The sequence below is a fragment of the Metopolophium dirhodum genome, chromosome 1 (genome assembly GCF_019925205.1).
Source record: "Metopolophium dirhodum isolate CAU chromosome 1, ASM1992520v1, whole genome shotgun sequence".
In the NCBI taxonomy this organism is placed as follows: domain Eukaryota; kingdom Metazoa; phylum Arthropoda; class Insecta; order Hemiptera; family Aphididae; genus Metopolophium; species Metopolophium dirhodum.
Window position 1 is genome coordinate 90,286,989 of NC_083560.1, and position 16,912 is coordinate 90,303,900.

Genomic DNA, 16,912 nt, shown 5'->3' on the forward strand with positions numbered 1-16,912 from the left:
CTATAAAGGGTGTAACAGGAAGACCTGAACTTTTGTTCTAATCAATATTAAAATTTTTTCTTTATACAAATAATTTAATAGCTATAAACGTATATTATTAGAAATAATATTTTTATTTTTCAACTGAAAATAAAAAAAAAATTTAATTTGATTAAAAATGTTTTGGAAACATTGATGGTAAAAGTTATTTTATATATCAATATTTTTTTGAGTTGGTTAGTTTAGAACAGCGGTTCTCAACCTGGGGTACGCGTATCCCTAGGGGTACGTGGCATGATCTCAAGGGGTACGCGAAAAAAAAATTGAGTAATGGTGGAAAAAGTGTAATTTAATGTAACTGAAATAGTTTGCTATTAACGAAATAATTAATAATTGTGTACTGATTACAATGTAGAGTCTGCGATTTAATGTTATTAATGCGATAAGATTTTATCGTTATAATATGAACACTGTAGAAGTATAGAATGTAGTTAATTTAAGTAGATCAATTTTTGTAGATTATTTTTAGATAATTGTAGAGACTCGTTATATCGCTGTATTACAGATGAGCCATATAAGGTACCTACACAATCGTAATAATCGTCAACTATTCAGTTGTTATATGATATTTGTGAGTGGTACATGTTTCAAAAAATTAAGTTCAAGCAAACAAGCTAAAGGTTCACATTCAAATAAAATTGTTTAGTAGATATTATTATTTTTATATACATTGTTTGGCGCAAGCTAAATAAAATAAATAAATATTTCCAAATTTTCCTTAAAAATTATTATTTTTCATTATTTATATTCAAAATTGATATTTGGGTTACGTGAAATAGTGGTGAGTGGTAAAGGGGTACGTGAATGAAAAAACCAGAACCACTGGTTTAGAACATCATAACTTTTTTAAAATATTATACTTGAGAATTTCCTGACAGAGTCAATCTTAAATTATTTATAAGCCATATAATTTTCACAAATTTTTTAATACGTTTAAGTAGCATCATTTTTTTTTTGTCAGGTCTTCCTGTTACACTGTTTATATACTTTAATTTTTTTGTAACTTACCAAAACATTTATGAAGTGTTTCAATTTTTAAAGCTTTTGAAATACAATCTTTAGGATAAATATTATTCACAGCTAAGTATGACAAAGTGTAAATATAACATCTAGTGTGTTCTTCAAATTCAATATTTCTTGTATCACTCTGAAGTTCGTTAACAACCATTTTGAATATACATGGTGTTGTTTGTGGATTATAATTAAACATAGTTAAAGCCAAAGTTATTCTTTCTAAATCCTAAAAATAAAAATAATTTATTTAATTTAATTTATTTATACAAATTAAATCTGAAAAAAAAATTTTATCACCTTAATTCTTGCTAGAGATATTTCATCAACTATGCGCTGCGAAATTTTTTTCAAAAGATCTTCATGTTTAATTAATAAATTTGTACCCAATAGAGCCATATGAACACAGCATACTAATTTTACTTCATCAACTTTATTTATTAAGACATCCATTAATTTGTACATGAAATCAGCATGTTGATGCTTAGAGCAATATCTAAATATCTAAATTCAAATTTAAATTAATAAGTGAGACTTGATTTTTATGATAACAAAAGAGATATTAATTTGTTGATTATTGCAAATTTATAGATTAGATTTCATTCTGAATTCAATATAAGTAAGAGACAAATTAGATTCAAGACATTACCAATTAAAATTTGAAAATATTTTAAATGTGCATATTTCCCCATAAATTGTTTTTTTTTATTAATATTATAGCATATATAGAAACAATTTATGGATTTTTAGTTTTATACCAACGTATTCTCAAACAGATTATAGGATTTATATTTAAATTATTAAAGAATTTTTAAGTACCTTTAAAAATGCAGCCAACTCTATGCTGTTAATGTTTACAATGTCTTTAATTACTGAGTTGTATAGATTTTTTACAAGCTGCTGATTACGTATAGGTGTCTGAGTTTTAAAGAATCCCAAAGACACTATGCCCAATTCTTTGATATTAAAGTCATTGTAATAAGAACATATTTCTTGTTCAATATCATACATTGGTAATGTTGGTAAAAACTTTCTACTTGTGTTGGCATAAAACATCATCTGAACTAACTGCTTGGGAGTCAACCTGAAATAAATAAAATTTATTATTTTTAAATTAATATTTCAAAATTATTATAAATAACTTAAAATAATAGAGATTGTTATAATATATTGTTTTATCCCCACCAATGTAGTGTACATGTAAGCACTACTTATACTTGAAAAAAGAAAAAAAGAAAGTGTTTTGAATAAAATCAAGTCAAATATGAAAACATTAATTTAATAAAAGTTATCAGTTATTAGGACGCGTAACATGTTTGATGGCTGCTTACACGGTAGGGTATACAGGCTCCGCGCTTCCACCCAACACCGTCGCACATAGTCAATGCCTACAATAATTATTGTCAGCAATTTAATTTCTTAATACATTATTTATATTTTATACTCTACACCAGTGGTTCTCAACGTTTTTTCATTTACGTACCCCTTTAACACTCACCACTATTTCACGTACCCCAAATATCAATTTTGAATATAAATAATGAAAAATAATAATAATAATAATAATTTTTAAGGAAAATTTGGAAATATTTATTTATTTTATTTAGCTTGCGCCAAACAATGTATATAAAAATAATAATATCAACTAAACAATTTTATTTGAATGTGAACCTTGAGCTTGTTTGCTTGAACTTAATTTTTTGAAACATGTACCACTCACAAATATCATATAACAACTGAATAGTTGACGATTATTACGATTGTGTAGGTACCTTATATGGCTCATCTGTAATACAGCGATATAACGAGTCTCTACAATTATCTAAAAATAATCTACTTAAATTAACTACATTCTATACTTCTACAGTGTTCATATTATAACGATAAAATCTTATCGCATTAATAACATTAAATCGCAGACTCTACATTGTAATCAGTACACAATTATTAAATATTTCGTTAATATCAAACTATTTCAGTTACATTAAATTTCACTTTTATCCACCATTACTCAATTTTTTTCGCGTACCCCTTGTGATCATGACACGTACCCCTAGAGGTACGCGTACCCCAGGTTGAGAACCGCTGCTCTACACAATATATAGGAGGGGGCACTTATTATTACACAGTTTGTAAGCAATTTTCATAATGCATACACTATACGGTGAAATGTTTATTTTGCTATAGAACCATCAAATGGAAGTGTGTTGTGCGTCTGCATTATAGCTATACGCTTATATTAAAAACCTATTATAAAAAAATGAGCTCTTCAGGTAATAACGATTGTGATTTTATAATCGAAAAATAACTACTAAAACTGTCTGGATGAAATAAAATGATTATGTAATTGACTATTTCACTAAAAACAAGAATCTATTTGATTATTAATAAAATGTTTTTATTAAAAATGTGTTTAAAAAAAAAAAAATTGTAAAATTTATAACTAATTTAATTTGTGCGTAGGTATAGGTAGTGGTTGGGTTAGTTAATATGTACCACTGCTTACACTCGCTCACAACCCACACCACGCCACTGATTCCCACCAATAACAATCCTTTCAATATTAACATATTTATAAAAGTTATACACAGTCTGTGATTGGATTCTCGTGTACTTAATAACATTTAACATGAACATAATAAACTTAAAGAAATGAAAAATATTCAAAATTATGTGCAAATTACAACTAAAGATTTTGAGTAGTTTTAATTATGTTTATGAAATCATGGTTTATGTAATGATGAAATCTAATCATACATAATAAAACAAATAAATTCTTTAAAAATTTAATTATATAATCTATTTACATTTATATTATCTATTTATAGCTATATAGTGATATATTTTAGGAAATAAAACTATTACACAATTTTAACGCAGTAGAAACATTCAGTTCATTAAAATAAGTTCACAAAAGTATGTCACAATACTAAATTATACTTTTAACAAATGTTATGATTTATATGTTTAGTAATGTTATGTTCTCAGTTTTTTATGAATGAAATATTTTTACAAATATTTATGTACCTTATATAGAGGTAGATGCATAATTATTTATATCTAATGTTCTTTCAACATTATTCTCAGGCCAATGTCTGTTTGTAATATATTGTATTACCATAAAACATGAATGCACCCTTATAATACACATATCAAATATTAACTAATGAAGAACATTTAATCTGAGAGTACTAAATTGATTATCAATGTATTTACCTAGATGGCTTCCGCGCTAGCTTCCTGACACCCATCCACACAAAATTGCTTAATCTAGACAGCTTCATCAAGTACCAGTGGTCCATGAATAGTAAAAGTTTGTTAAGAGTCCAACGCCTGTGCCTTTCAATGCACTGTCGGTCAAACTCAGACCACAGACGATGGTAAGCGGGATCTTTGGCATCTTTGGTGTCCCACAGTGGTATAAGAGCAAGCACGGACAGCAGCTGCTCGTCAGTCATCTGTGGCAGGACGGCTACCAGGCGGTCCCGGAGACCATCATACACTGAATCAGCAAGCCGGTAGTCTCTGCCCCCAGCGTATGAGCTGATTGCTGTAAAGTCATTACACACCTTGTCAGCCGTCCTAATACTAAAGTCCTGGCCAATGAGCGCGTGAAACTGCTGAGGAGTAATCGCTGTTGGCCAGTTGACAGCGCGCGCGGCAGGATTGACGACAGTAGCACGATACCCAGGATCGTTGACCATTACGCTATGAGCGTTGTGGTTTTCCACGTTCATGTGAGTGCGAAGTTCTGGAGAAAAGGAAGACGCGAACGCAGGCCAGACCTGAGCGAACGCATTCTGCCGTCCGTGATTATTCACGAATGCTCGTCCAACGAAAGCCAGTCGACTCAGTGTCCGATTCATGGTGTAAACACGATTGCGATTGACGTCAATCAAATTTCAAAATTTCAACGTATAACTTCAATTACCTAACCTTGTTCATCATCTCTATTTGGTAGAAATCCGTAACAGTGAATTCGGAAAAAAACAGACAGCGAATTGCCAAATATTACCTATCTGATAACACCAAATATTACCTATCTGATAACAACAAGAAATTATTTTATTATTTATTATTTATTATCATAAAATAACAAACGAAAACGCTAGTTATTGATAAGAACATAAACGATACGAGTGGCCGAAAATTAATTAATGAGCCACGAGCGTCACTTTAGCATTGTTTGTTGACAAAGATTGTTCATTTTTTAATAATGAAGTACACCGATGAATTTGTTTTGGAAAAGTGTCAGATTGGTGTGTACATTATGTCACCATACACACCAACCAAAATGTTCCGTATCGGATTATTGGTGCGGTCATAGTTATTGTGAACCATCAAAAATCACGAAAATAAGTTGACCATTAAAATTATCTGCAAATTTTCTCAGCTTTTCGCCAATATTCAATATTTATTTTCTCATGTCCCGGGAGGAACCGGCAATCGAAAAAAACCGCCAAATAGTCGGTACGCCGCACAGTGTAAAAAGACAAAGACATCATAAAAGACAATTTTAGGCGGCGAAAAGTACTATTTTTAAAACTAAAGAATTATTGGTTTTTTTATTAACAATTTATGTTTACAATATTCTGTGGCTAAATATAGAATTTCAAGTTAATTAATCAACTAACACTCGACTTGTAGAGCTGTTTCATAACTTTCACGCATTTTTATATTATTTAATTTTCTCACTTAAAACGATAAAAAATATTTTTTTTATATACAATTATTATATTGTCTTAAATGTAATAATGACATATTATTTTTTTGATTTAATTAATTTAGGGGAAAGTAGCGGGGGGCCACAGGAAATTATTCTCTGGAAGGATATGGAAGGATATCTGGAAGGGAAAATTAAGTTCAGGAAACATTTTTTTGTAAAATATTTCTCAAGAAACTATTGAACTGAAACGATATTACATAGGAAAATAAAATTCTGGAAAATATTTTTCAGGAAAGTATTTACTGGATATATATAACACAATAAAATTTCATTTAGGACAGTTTTTAACTGGAAAGATATTACACAGGAAATAAAAATTAAGGAAAATATGAAACAGGAAACTATACAACTGGAAAGATATTAATAGGAAACTTAAATTTGGGAAATATGTTTTTGTCAGGATTGTTCAAACATAAGGAGTAACATATAGGCAACTCTTGAGCCTTGAGATAATCTCCCTTGCCCGCCGCTTGTCATACCTACTTGTACATGTAAAAAATTAATTGGGCCAGTAATGGTGTGGTCTATACTTTATACTCATTTATACTGTAAGTTTCTAAAATAGTATGCGATCTACCCGGTTCAATTTTTATATTTAATATATTATAATTACAATAATATTGAATATATTTTTTTACTTTCGTATAAACTATAATACTGTAGCCTGTAGGTGTATCGATATAATATTATAATGTAACTATACTACTTACTTACAATCTTAATGATATCTAACAGCTTTATTAGCTTTAAATATTATAAAATTCTTGTGTATATGATAACAATATATTAATATGTAACCTGAAGAATCTGAAAATTATTTAAAAGTTATTATTGATGAACGGGATTTAATAGATATTTCAACTTTTTGTTGATGTAAGGTAAACCAAATCTGATCAAATAGGTATATTAATACATGAATCGGACTAATATTACAATCATTCTATTTAATTTTTATATAAAAACTTGTTGCCATTTTCAACGATGTTTCAATTTTTGTAGATTTGTTGACGTGATAATATTACTAATTATTAATTAGCTTAGCATTTTTAAATTATAATATCAAGTTAGCCGAAAACTCACAAGTTTGGAAAATTTAAATAGCCTGCAAGTACATAATAGTTCAAAGATATTTTGTAGAATTGAAAATATTTTGATGAATATTTCAAGTCCCATTAGGAAAATAGTAAAAGATTAATATAAATATGTCTTATGGACAAAAAATTAAAGATATATAACTATGAATACTAACTCTCAAGATATGGCTGAAAAACAAAATGTTAATTTAGATATATAATGCCAACATTTTAAAATTATTTTAAATATGCATCGACAGCAAGTATATAGACGTTGAACGTACTTTTTCATTACATAAAAATATTTTAAGTGACTGCAGGCGAAACATTTTACAGCTACACAATTTAGAAAAAATTTAAATAGGTACCTATTATACATTTTAACTCAGAAAAATAATATATTTGAATTTTTAATTTTTTTTTTTTTATTTAAGATTCATGTAATTTATTAATGTTCGTCATATAAGTAATTAACAATTATATATTTTATATGATTTAATGATGTAACTTAAACATATTTTTCATTGCGGTTTTAACATAATATATTATTTATACTGCAATTTTTATATTTTTTCTTTGCAATTTTTACATAGTTTTAGAGCAATTTTAACATATTTTTAACGCAATTAAAACTGGTTTTTAGTTATAATATTGTACAATTGGATATTAAGGATTGTAATGATTCTATAAATGATTGTATCATTCATCAAAAATTCCAAAACTACACTCTAAAATAAAAGTGTGCCAGGCCCTCCATTCAAATTACTCTGGCCCAGGGCCGGCCAACCCAGTGGCGCCGAACTCATATATCACGTGAAGCGATTGCTTTATTCCTTAAATGGATATAGATAGCTGGAAAGGTAATGGAAAAGTGGTACACAAACTGGAGATTTAAAATTCACCATTCAAAATCAATTCATACAACATTCACCCTCAAACTAGCTCCCTGCATTAACGTCACTATTCATGGCACTCAAATTCCAAATTTTCTATATTCTAAATACCTTGGTTTAACCCTAGATAAAAGGCTGACCTGGGGCGCGCTTATTAAATCTAAAAGAGTAAACTTAAAACTACGGTTACGCTTACCTAAAAATCTCATTAATTATAATAAACATTCCCAAGTCAATACTAAAATTATTATTTATAAATTCTTACTTAAACCTATCTGAACACACGTAAAAAAATAATTTGGTTATAGTAGATGGTTGGATATATTTCTGTTGGTCCAACCATTTAGACGTTAAATCCAACAAAAATGTATAGTTATGCAGATTAAAAATATATTGTTGATTAATTTTAGTTGTAAAAACCATTGTTTTATTTGGTACTGCTAGAAATTATACTTACTAGTAGCTAGCTATAATAAAAGATTAAATCAAACATATAGTTAAGTTCTAATAATGTTTAATATTGTTGTATTAAATAATATGAAAATACTATAATATTTATGTAAGAATTCTGGAAAGACCATAAGTGTATTGTTCCGTTATCTTTAGTTGGCCGAAAACCGTAGGAACGCTTCGATATCGTCTCTGCAGCGTCGCGATCGCGTCGTCGACTTGTCTATTTATATTATAAAATATGTAATACTTCTGTTAGCCATTATATTTCTGTGTTCTATTCTATATTAATATTATCATAATATCAAGTCACAACCGCCTATTCCTCTGGGTCTGCTGTCTGCTCGCGTTTCGATGTATTGTTATATCACTTATACCTACATTAGAATTTAATACACTAAAACAGTAAGAAATTATTGTTATTAATTCAGTAATAGTGGTATTACTTAATTAGTATGGCAGATTTGTTTGTTAAAACTATATTAAATGAGTTAAATGCACCCGAGAAAATAGTTAACGAAATGAAGGTAAGTTATTTCAATTTAAATTTAAAACAAAAAACAAAATTGAAAAACAAAAAACTCTTTAACTGAGGCACTCGGGGACTGCCGTGGTAAAGCTATTGCATAACAATTTTGTAGCTATATAATTTATTTTAAATTCTATATTAAGCCACAAAATATTTGTAAACATACATTTTTGATAAAAAAAATCGATCATTTTTTGTTTTGAAAATAGTATATTTTTCCGTTTAAAATTGACTTGTATACCACTGTGCGCCGTGGCGTCCGTACGTCGAGATTAAAAATTGACAGTCGCATATTCGATCGGTCAGTATCGGTCAGGGATGGGCAAAGATTTTTAAACATCGATTTTATACCTAGCGTTAAATGATAATTAATTGGGTAAACCTCAAACACAAAACTATTTGTTTCAATAAATATAGATTGAAATTTTTATTTTGAATTATTTTGTTATATAATTTATTTTTTATAAATCGTTAGTTACACACGATTAGTAATAGATATATAACTTACCCAATACCTATATTCATAAGAATAATATAATATTAAAAACGACAACTTTTTGTTTATACATTTATGGCATAAAACACAATAACTCGGTTATAATGACCATAACGTATCATCTAAAGATTGCAAAAACAATAATTTGTTAAGATGTTTTGGAGTTAAATGATTCCGTTGATTACTTAAAGTTAGCCCAGCTCTCACTAGGTACAGATGTTGCAACAGTTGACAAATATTTTATTGTAATATTTGACAATATGAGATATACACTTTTCATATTTTTCCATAAGTGAATAGGATTGTCTGATAACCGAGCCACGCTTGATTTCAAGTACAAATTTAGTTCATTTGGAAACCCTATGTCATTAGACCGAAGCTGCCCTCTACGACTGGTAGATTGTTGTACCATAGATTCATGCTCTTGCCATAAATTGAAAGGTTGTGCTTCATCATGTTCTAAAACAAAATAAATATATACATATAATATTATAATACAATTTTTTTTACATTTTATTTCTTAAAGTTTTCACACCTTGGTTTTGTTTTATCTCGTCAGAAATATATTTTAACGTCTTAGAGAGTGCCAATTGATCTTTAAAATAAATCTTTTTAAAATGTGGATCTAAAATTGTTGCTATGCTTAAAAGTGCAACACTTTCAACTGAACCGAAACGCTTCTCACAGTGAAATAAGATTTCTTTTTTTAACTGCCTAATTCTTGTGTAGGTTTGAATTGGCCGATGTTTTTAACCATCATGTACACCATAGGAATAACCATACTTGAAGTAACATATTTTTGACCACAAAGTTCTTTGGTAGATGCTTCAATAGGTCTTAATAAATCTATAATATCTTTGATTTCTTTTGTGGATATCATTGATGGAGCTGTAATATGTTTATGCACAATATCATTGATTATTTTGCTTAGTTTAGTGAAGCGTTCTAACATATTATAATAAGTACCGTCCATCCATCAGATTGCCACCTCTCGAATAAGTTTACCATCACCATTGGTTGCTTTTCGCAGTTCGTCGCTTGCCACAAAACTATGCTTAAACCATTTAACAATATTTTGCACCTTACAAATTAGTTCTGTCAGTTTGGAGACACTTGCAATTGCGAGTGATAAGCACTTGTCTGAAAAATGATAAGGTCCGAAATTCGAAAAAGTAGTACCAATTGATTAAATCCAAATTACCTAATTAATTGCATATTCAATTATATAATTTATATTGATAAAAATTATATTATTATGATAAAAGTTATATTATGAAAAAAGTTATACAATGATTTCGCGCTTTTATTTGAATACCAATGCAAGTTATCATTACCAATTAATTATTTTTTTTACCTAGAAACAAATTCAAGACTTGTGAATAAATACTGTTGGAAAGTTTTTTATGGAAACCACTGTTATACTTGTATTTTCATCTCAAAACAAACAAAAGCTGATTCAAAAGCAAATAAATTTATATTTATTGTCAATTTTAAATATAATACAAATCTCTATTCCTCTCTTCCAGTGGAAAGGTTATTTTTTTTGCAGGGTTCATTCATTGTCCTACTAGAAGAAATTGATCTGACCACAATTTTTAAAAAATAGTAGGAAATAAATGTATTAGCATAATATATAAATACCATTGACTTTAATAATACTTTAATATTACTACCTATGTTTCATGCGCCCATTTTATAAGAAGAATGACTACTAATTGTATGACTGTTAGACAATTGACAAATGTTTTATAATCATTTTTATCTATTATTATTTTTACTATGGTTTATTATATAGGTATGCCGTATGCTTAATACATTAAATTACTTTATTATAATTGTAATTTTTAAAGAATATTTTACACAAATTAATATTAACTATCACAGTATTGTTATAAAAACTTTTAAAATGTGTTAATTATAATAAATGAATAAATACAAACATATATTATGTATCAATGTTAACTTTAAATGTAACTTTTATCCATTTACACAACATTTATATATGATGTATCTAGTATCTTGTAACTTGTAACAAGTTACAATAAATTTAGTAACTTGTCCAACTCTGCTTACAATCAGTGGTGTGTAATATGAAAAAAATTGGTGTTGCTCAAATAATTTTAGGTGACCTACACCTCATAATACTGTTATACTGACCTATTTTTTCATTAGTATTTCAATACCCATATTTAGGGTGTTGCCCGAGCAACACTTGGACCCTATGTTCCATGCCACTGCTTACAAGTTTATAATGTACTTACTACTTACATTATGTGAGTTTATTGTGCTATTACTGAAAATTTTTTTTGACTTTAATTTTATTTACTAGTATAGCTATTACTCTGAATATATTTAATTATTATGTACCTATAATAGTAGAACCAAAGATGCTCGAAGTGCCAAATAGTTATACTACTGTGTTCGGGGTACAAAGGGCTACAGAAATAATTAGAGATAACGTCGTCTTCTTATATTATAAAAATAAAGCAACTGAAACCAAAATGTGAGTGAATATTGTAAAGTTAAACTATTTAACTATTTTAACTATACAGTACCTTATTCTATAACCTGTTTAGCTATTTAGCATGTTTTGAAAAAAAGCAAGAAGACCAATGCCATGGTCATATGCTGTATATATCGCCAGACAGAAATTACAAAAGTTTTTTTTGTCCAAACGACACAGCTATCTAATTAGACCATTTGATGTGAACGTACCATTAATTCGGCAAAATATAACAAAAAAAACATTAATAAAAACTGTCCAATCATTTACACCTCGTCGTGGTATATGGCTTTAGGACATCTCGGAGAAAGTAATTTCGGTGAAAGAGATTACGGCGAAACTTTTTCGGCGAACGGGTATATTGACGAATGGATGTATCGGCGAACGAATATATCGGCGAAATTACATTTAACACTAATATTTAAATATGCGTAACACAGAGTTTGTTTGTAATTTAATACGTCAATAAATTCCTAACCAACAACTATTCTCCATCACTTTTCCTATTTGCTTATTGTACATATTTGCTACACAATTTTGTACATTTTCTATTTTAATAAAAAAAAAAAAAATAAAAATAAGTTATCGGTGGGGATTGCATGGTCACGGGTTTAATCTTTAATTGTATTTTCGATTATAATGTTGTTATTTGTCCGATAATTTCATAACGATAACTATCGTTTATCAGTCTAACTGTAATAACCGATTGGAATGTGTTTTTAAAGTTACAATGTGTTGGTTACAACGCAATTCGACAAATTTAAATATAGTGTTAGATTTGGAATTAGCAGCTATTAATGCATTTACATCTGTATATCCTTCATGTAAAAAAACTGCCTGTTTTTTTCACGTCTCCCAATGTCTGTGGCGTAAAATTCAACAAGAAGGTTTACAGACAATATATTCAACAGATATAATATAATATATATGTATATAATATTTATTTTGAATCAATAAGTCCAATCCGAATTTCTTACTCAAACTGGGACTTTGTGACATACGTCAACCTTACTATTTACGATAATAAATTTCAGTACCTCACGGGATTACTTCCAATACACTAGCGACATATGCACACACCTTAAAGATCAGGAAGAAGAGACTCTAAATAATGTCTGTATCACATTTTTACAAACCACCCGATCATTCATGAAATAGAATTAAATTTTAACTCTGTAATGAAAATCTTAGCACCCAGTAGAAAAACTTCAGAATATCTGTCAAGACGAAATCGGGGTCTAATTAACGCAGTAGGTAGGCTAACAAAAGTCCTCTTCGGCATTTGTTCAGATGAAGACGCAGAATTCTTCTATTCAAAAATCCCAAATGTAAAAGAATCCAACCAAAAATCATTACACCTGGCACAAGAACAATTACGTATTGTGTCATCAGTTGTACAAGACGTGAACTTCACGATTTACGATTTAGTAACAGATTCTCTGAAAACCAAATCAATTATCCAAAAACTTTCCAAACAATCCACACGCATGTTAAACGCAATCGATATTCTAAACGCTAAAAATCTATTCGTACTACTACATTAGTCATCCTGTTAAATCAGTTTGCGTGGGAAACACAGAACCTCCAAACAATAATTAATTTCGCTTTAAATGGATTGATGCACACTAGTGTTTATGCACCCTCAGAACTTTATCACGAAATAAAGGAAATTCAACTTACGTTACCCCCAACTTTAGAACTCCCTGTTGTAGAATAACATTTAGACCTTTCTGAACTCTTTAGAGCATCAACTTTAAGTGTAGTGTGTCTACAGCAGACCCTCATGTTTGTAGCAAGAATACCGTTATTGTCAAACATACCGGCGGTCATCATAACCACACACTTACCGTTCATAACCGCACATTTTACACCGTTCAATACCGCACACATTTATTCTATTGTTAAAAAGGGAAATTTGAAAGGTCGATAGTTCAAAACCGCACACATTTGATTGACAAGTAAAAATTAAACATATTTTATTGTTACAAAAAATAATTCAATATATAATTAAATTGAAATAAACTTACATCCTAATGTTTTTAAATAATCAATTAAACTAATTTCGTTGTTAACAAAATGATCATATATTTTTAAAATCGATTTATTTTCTTTCTTCCTACATACTTTGCGTGTACGATTCACGTTGCCGTTTAGTATGAGTCGAAATTTGGTTTCAGTAATTATCTGTTGTTGTTTTAACACATACATCTAAAAAAATTAAAATAAACAAAAAAAAATCAATGATAACTAAAATTGCATGTTATGACAATCAAATTTTGTCATATTATTCATTATTTGGGTTCAAACAAAAACATTTATTTTCAGATATTTTGAGTTACTGTGTTATAATAGGTGAAGAATTAAAATGTATGAACTGTTTCATTCCATACATTTTAGGTTTTTACATTTATGCTGATCTTATTTATTTAATTACTGTTTTGTAATATTATATAATATCATTTTTTAAAAACATTTTATGTTGTTCTTTTTACAGACTCAATCAGATAATCAGTTAAATTTACAAGTATACAACAGTGCTCCGGAAAAAGACATAGACAACTGTTTGGGTATTTGGCTGTCTCTTGCACCTTTATTATTAATAAAAAGAAGCAAAAAATCTCAAATAATAACTATATTTTTTATCAATAAGTATTTTGGCTCTTAATTAGGAACCTATACAATAAATGTATTCTATTATAATATAAATAATATTTAAAAAATAAAGGACCATTTTTTTTATTATTTTGTTAATTGTTAATATAGTAAATTATTTCCTTTTCAGAAATGAAAAAAGGGTAGTTGGTTTCAAGAAAAATAATAATTTTAATATATTTAAATAGGTATTCAATGTATGGAAAATCTGATCCATACATAATATAAATATAATAGGTATCACATCAGGTATTATTTAATATCTATTGACATCATATCATTCTAACACTGCTGTAGTCTATAAAAAATTATTGGTTTGAATTCTACGGTTGGATAAACACCTAATATTTTAATAATTATATCAAATAATATTATAAAACATTAAAGAAATTAAATTGAGGTTGAGATAATGTTGTTTTTTTCAATATAAGATTATGGTAACCTTAATTATGTGGCTAAAAACGTTTTTGTAATGTTTTAAATTTTTTTGACAATATTTTGGAAACGTTTACTATTCATTTTACAATATTTTGATGTATTTTTAATATATGTAATTGCTTTCGGTAATCTGTACCTATATATTGTGTGACGTATAATAAATACACATATTTGTTTGCCCACTTTTACGTTTACTATTTAAGTATTAATTAATCATACAAAAAAATAAATACCTACCTAGGTACCTAAATTAAAGTTATTCACTATTTTGTAAAATCCAAGATATACTTATATTCCTATAGTATGTTACTGACATAACTTCATATTTTGTCATAGGTGTACTAAAAAAATGCAGATTAAAAAAGGTGGGTAAGTGGATGTCACTCTGCTGTACAGTAGGTGACAAGTGGGTCACTGTAATGGATGGTGATAAATTTGAATTCAATGATATAATACCATAGATAAGAAAAACAATTCTGAGCGAAAACGGTCAGTCAGCCTATGATATTACCAAGTATAATTGATGATATTATTGTGAATAAAGTAATTTATATATAACCTATTTACATGAAACCTTGTTTTAAATTTTCAATCCTTAGCTATAAAAGTTGAACATTTTATACATTTTCAACTACAAAATAATTATAACATTTTAAGTTTGATACATTTTGTCAACATTTGAACTTTAAATGCTTATAAAAAAAAATTGTGCATATTATGTATTTTTAATATTTTTCAACCGCTGTTGTAACATTATATCAGGAGCCTTGCATTAAATGTTCACGTTTTTTTACCCAACAAATAACATTTTATTGATATTTATAGGAAAAAAAACTAAAAAAATTGAAAACTGACTATGTCCGTAAACAGCTCAAAAAGAGTATATTAGTTTATAAATTTTATCGTGTATAGAAAATGCTAATATAAACATTCAGTGAAATTTTCAAGTATCTGCAATCATTTGTTTTTTAATTACAACAAAATAAGAAAATCGTTACATAAAAAATCGAGTGAATATTAAATGTTGTAAAAATATGAATTTTAAACGCTCATAAAAATTTAATTTCACTTTCTTGTAGATATTTTTTTCTTGATAAAGGAAGACAAACTTATGAGGAATCTTGTATTATATTTTCAAATCTTAGATTTAAAAAGAAAATTTTTTATGAATTTCTAACTCAAAATAATTTGCAAATGTTCGTCATTTTTACGTATTTGAGCAATATTTGAACTTTAAATGCTTATAAAAAAAAATCGTGACTATGGATTTTAATTTTTTCATCTGCCTTTGGGACAATAACCTAGAAGCCTTCTATAAAATTTTCAAGCTTTTTTAACGAACAAATAAAATTTTATTGATATTAATAGAAAAAAAAACTAAAATAAATGGAAACTGAAAATGTTCGTAAACAGCTCAAAATAAGTCAAAATGTTACGGTGTATAGACAATGCTAATAAAAACATTCAGTCAAAATTGTATACGATCATTTGTTTTAGAGTTGCACCAAAAACCAAAATCGATTTTCTTAAAAACAGATTTTGCGTAAAAATGTCCGTTTTTTCTTAATTTTTCTTTTGTTTTTCACGTCGCTTTTGAAAACTACTGAGAAATGTTTACTTTTGCCTCTCCAAAGTACCAACTAGGTTCACTTTCCTATCAGAAAAGTTATAGCTGAAGAAAATCCAAGCCTTTTTACTGTCCTAAAAGGTGACGACAGACACAAAAAAAAAAAAATAAAAAAAAAACACACATCATTGTAAAATCAATACATTCATCGCTTCGCTCAGAATCTAAAAATAATTAGAAACTGGTGAATTATCAATAATTTTGTTCGTATAATTTATTGAATAGAAAACAAAAATAATTTTTTCTTAATTTGTTTATAATAAATATATTTCAAAATAGTTGTTAATATACTAACTACTATTAATTTGATTGGAATGTTAGTAATGAGTACTAATGACTAATAACTCTAAGATTTCTATTAATAACTACATAAAGATCACCAAAATAGGTATTTAATTTGTAAATATTTTTCAACTTACTTATAGAAATAAGTAAAAAAGGTAGCCAGATTTATATTGTTGTCCCTGCTATACCG

At 28.0% G+C, this 16,912-nt stretch overlaps 1 protein-coding gene across 1 annotated transcript; it reads right to left on the bottom strand.

Annotated features, from left to right (window-relative positions):
- Positions 1-724: 724 nt before the first annotated feature.
- On the bottom strand, positions 725-5,059 carry LOC132934779 (uncharacterized). The gene is made up of 4 exons (XM_061001122.1): positions 4,267-5,059; positions 1,870-2,134; positions 1,351-1,554; positions 725-1,279 (listed from the first exon to the last, which is right to left on the bottom strand). The coding sequence occupies exons 1-4, from the start codon at positions 4,914-4,916 to the stop codon at positions 1,028-1,030; spliced, it is 1,371 nt and encodes a 456-aa protein (XP_060857105.1). The 5' UTR covers positions 4,917-5,059; the 3' UTR covers positions 725-1,027.
- Positions 5,060-16,912: the final 11,853 nt, after the last annotated feature.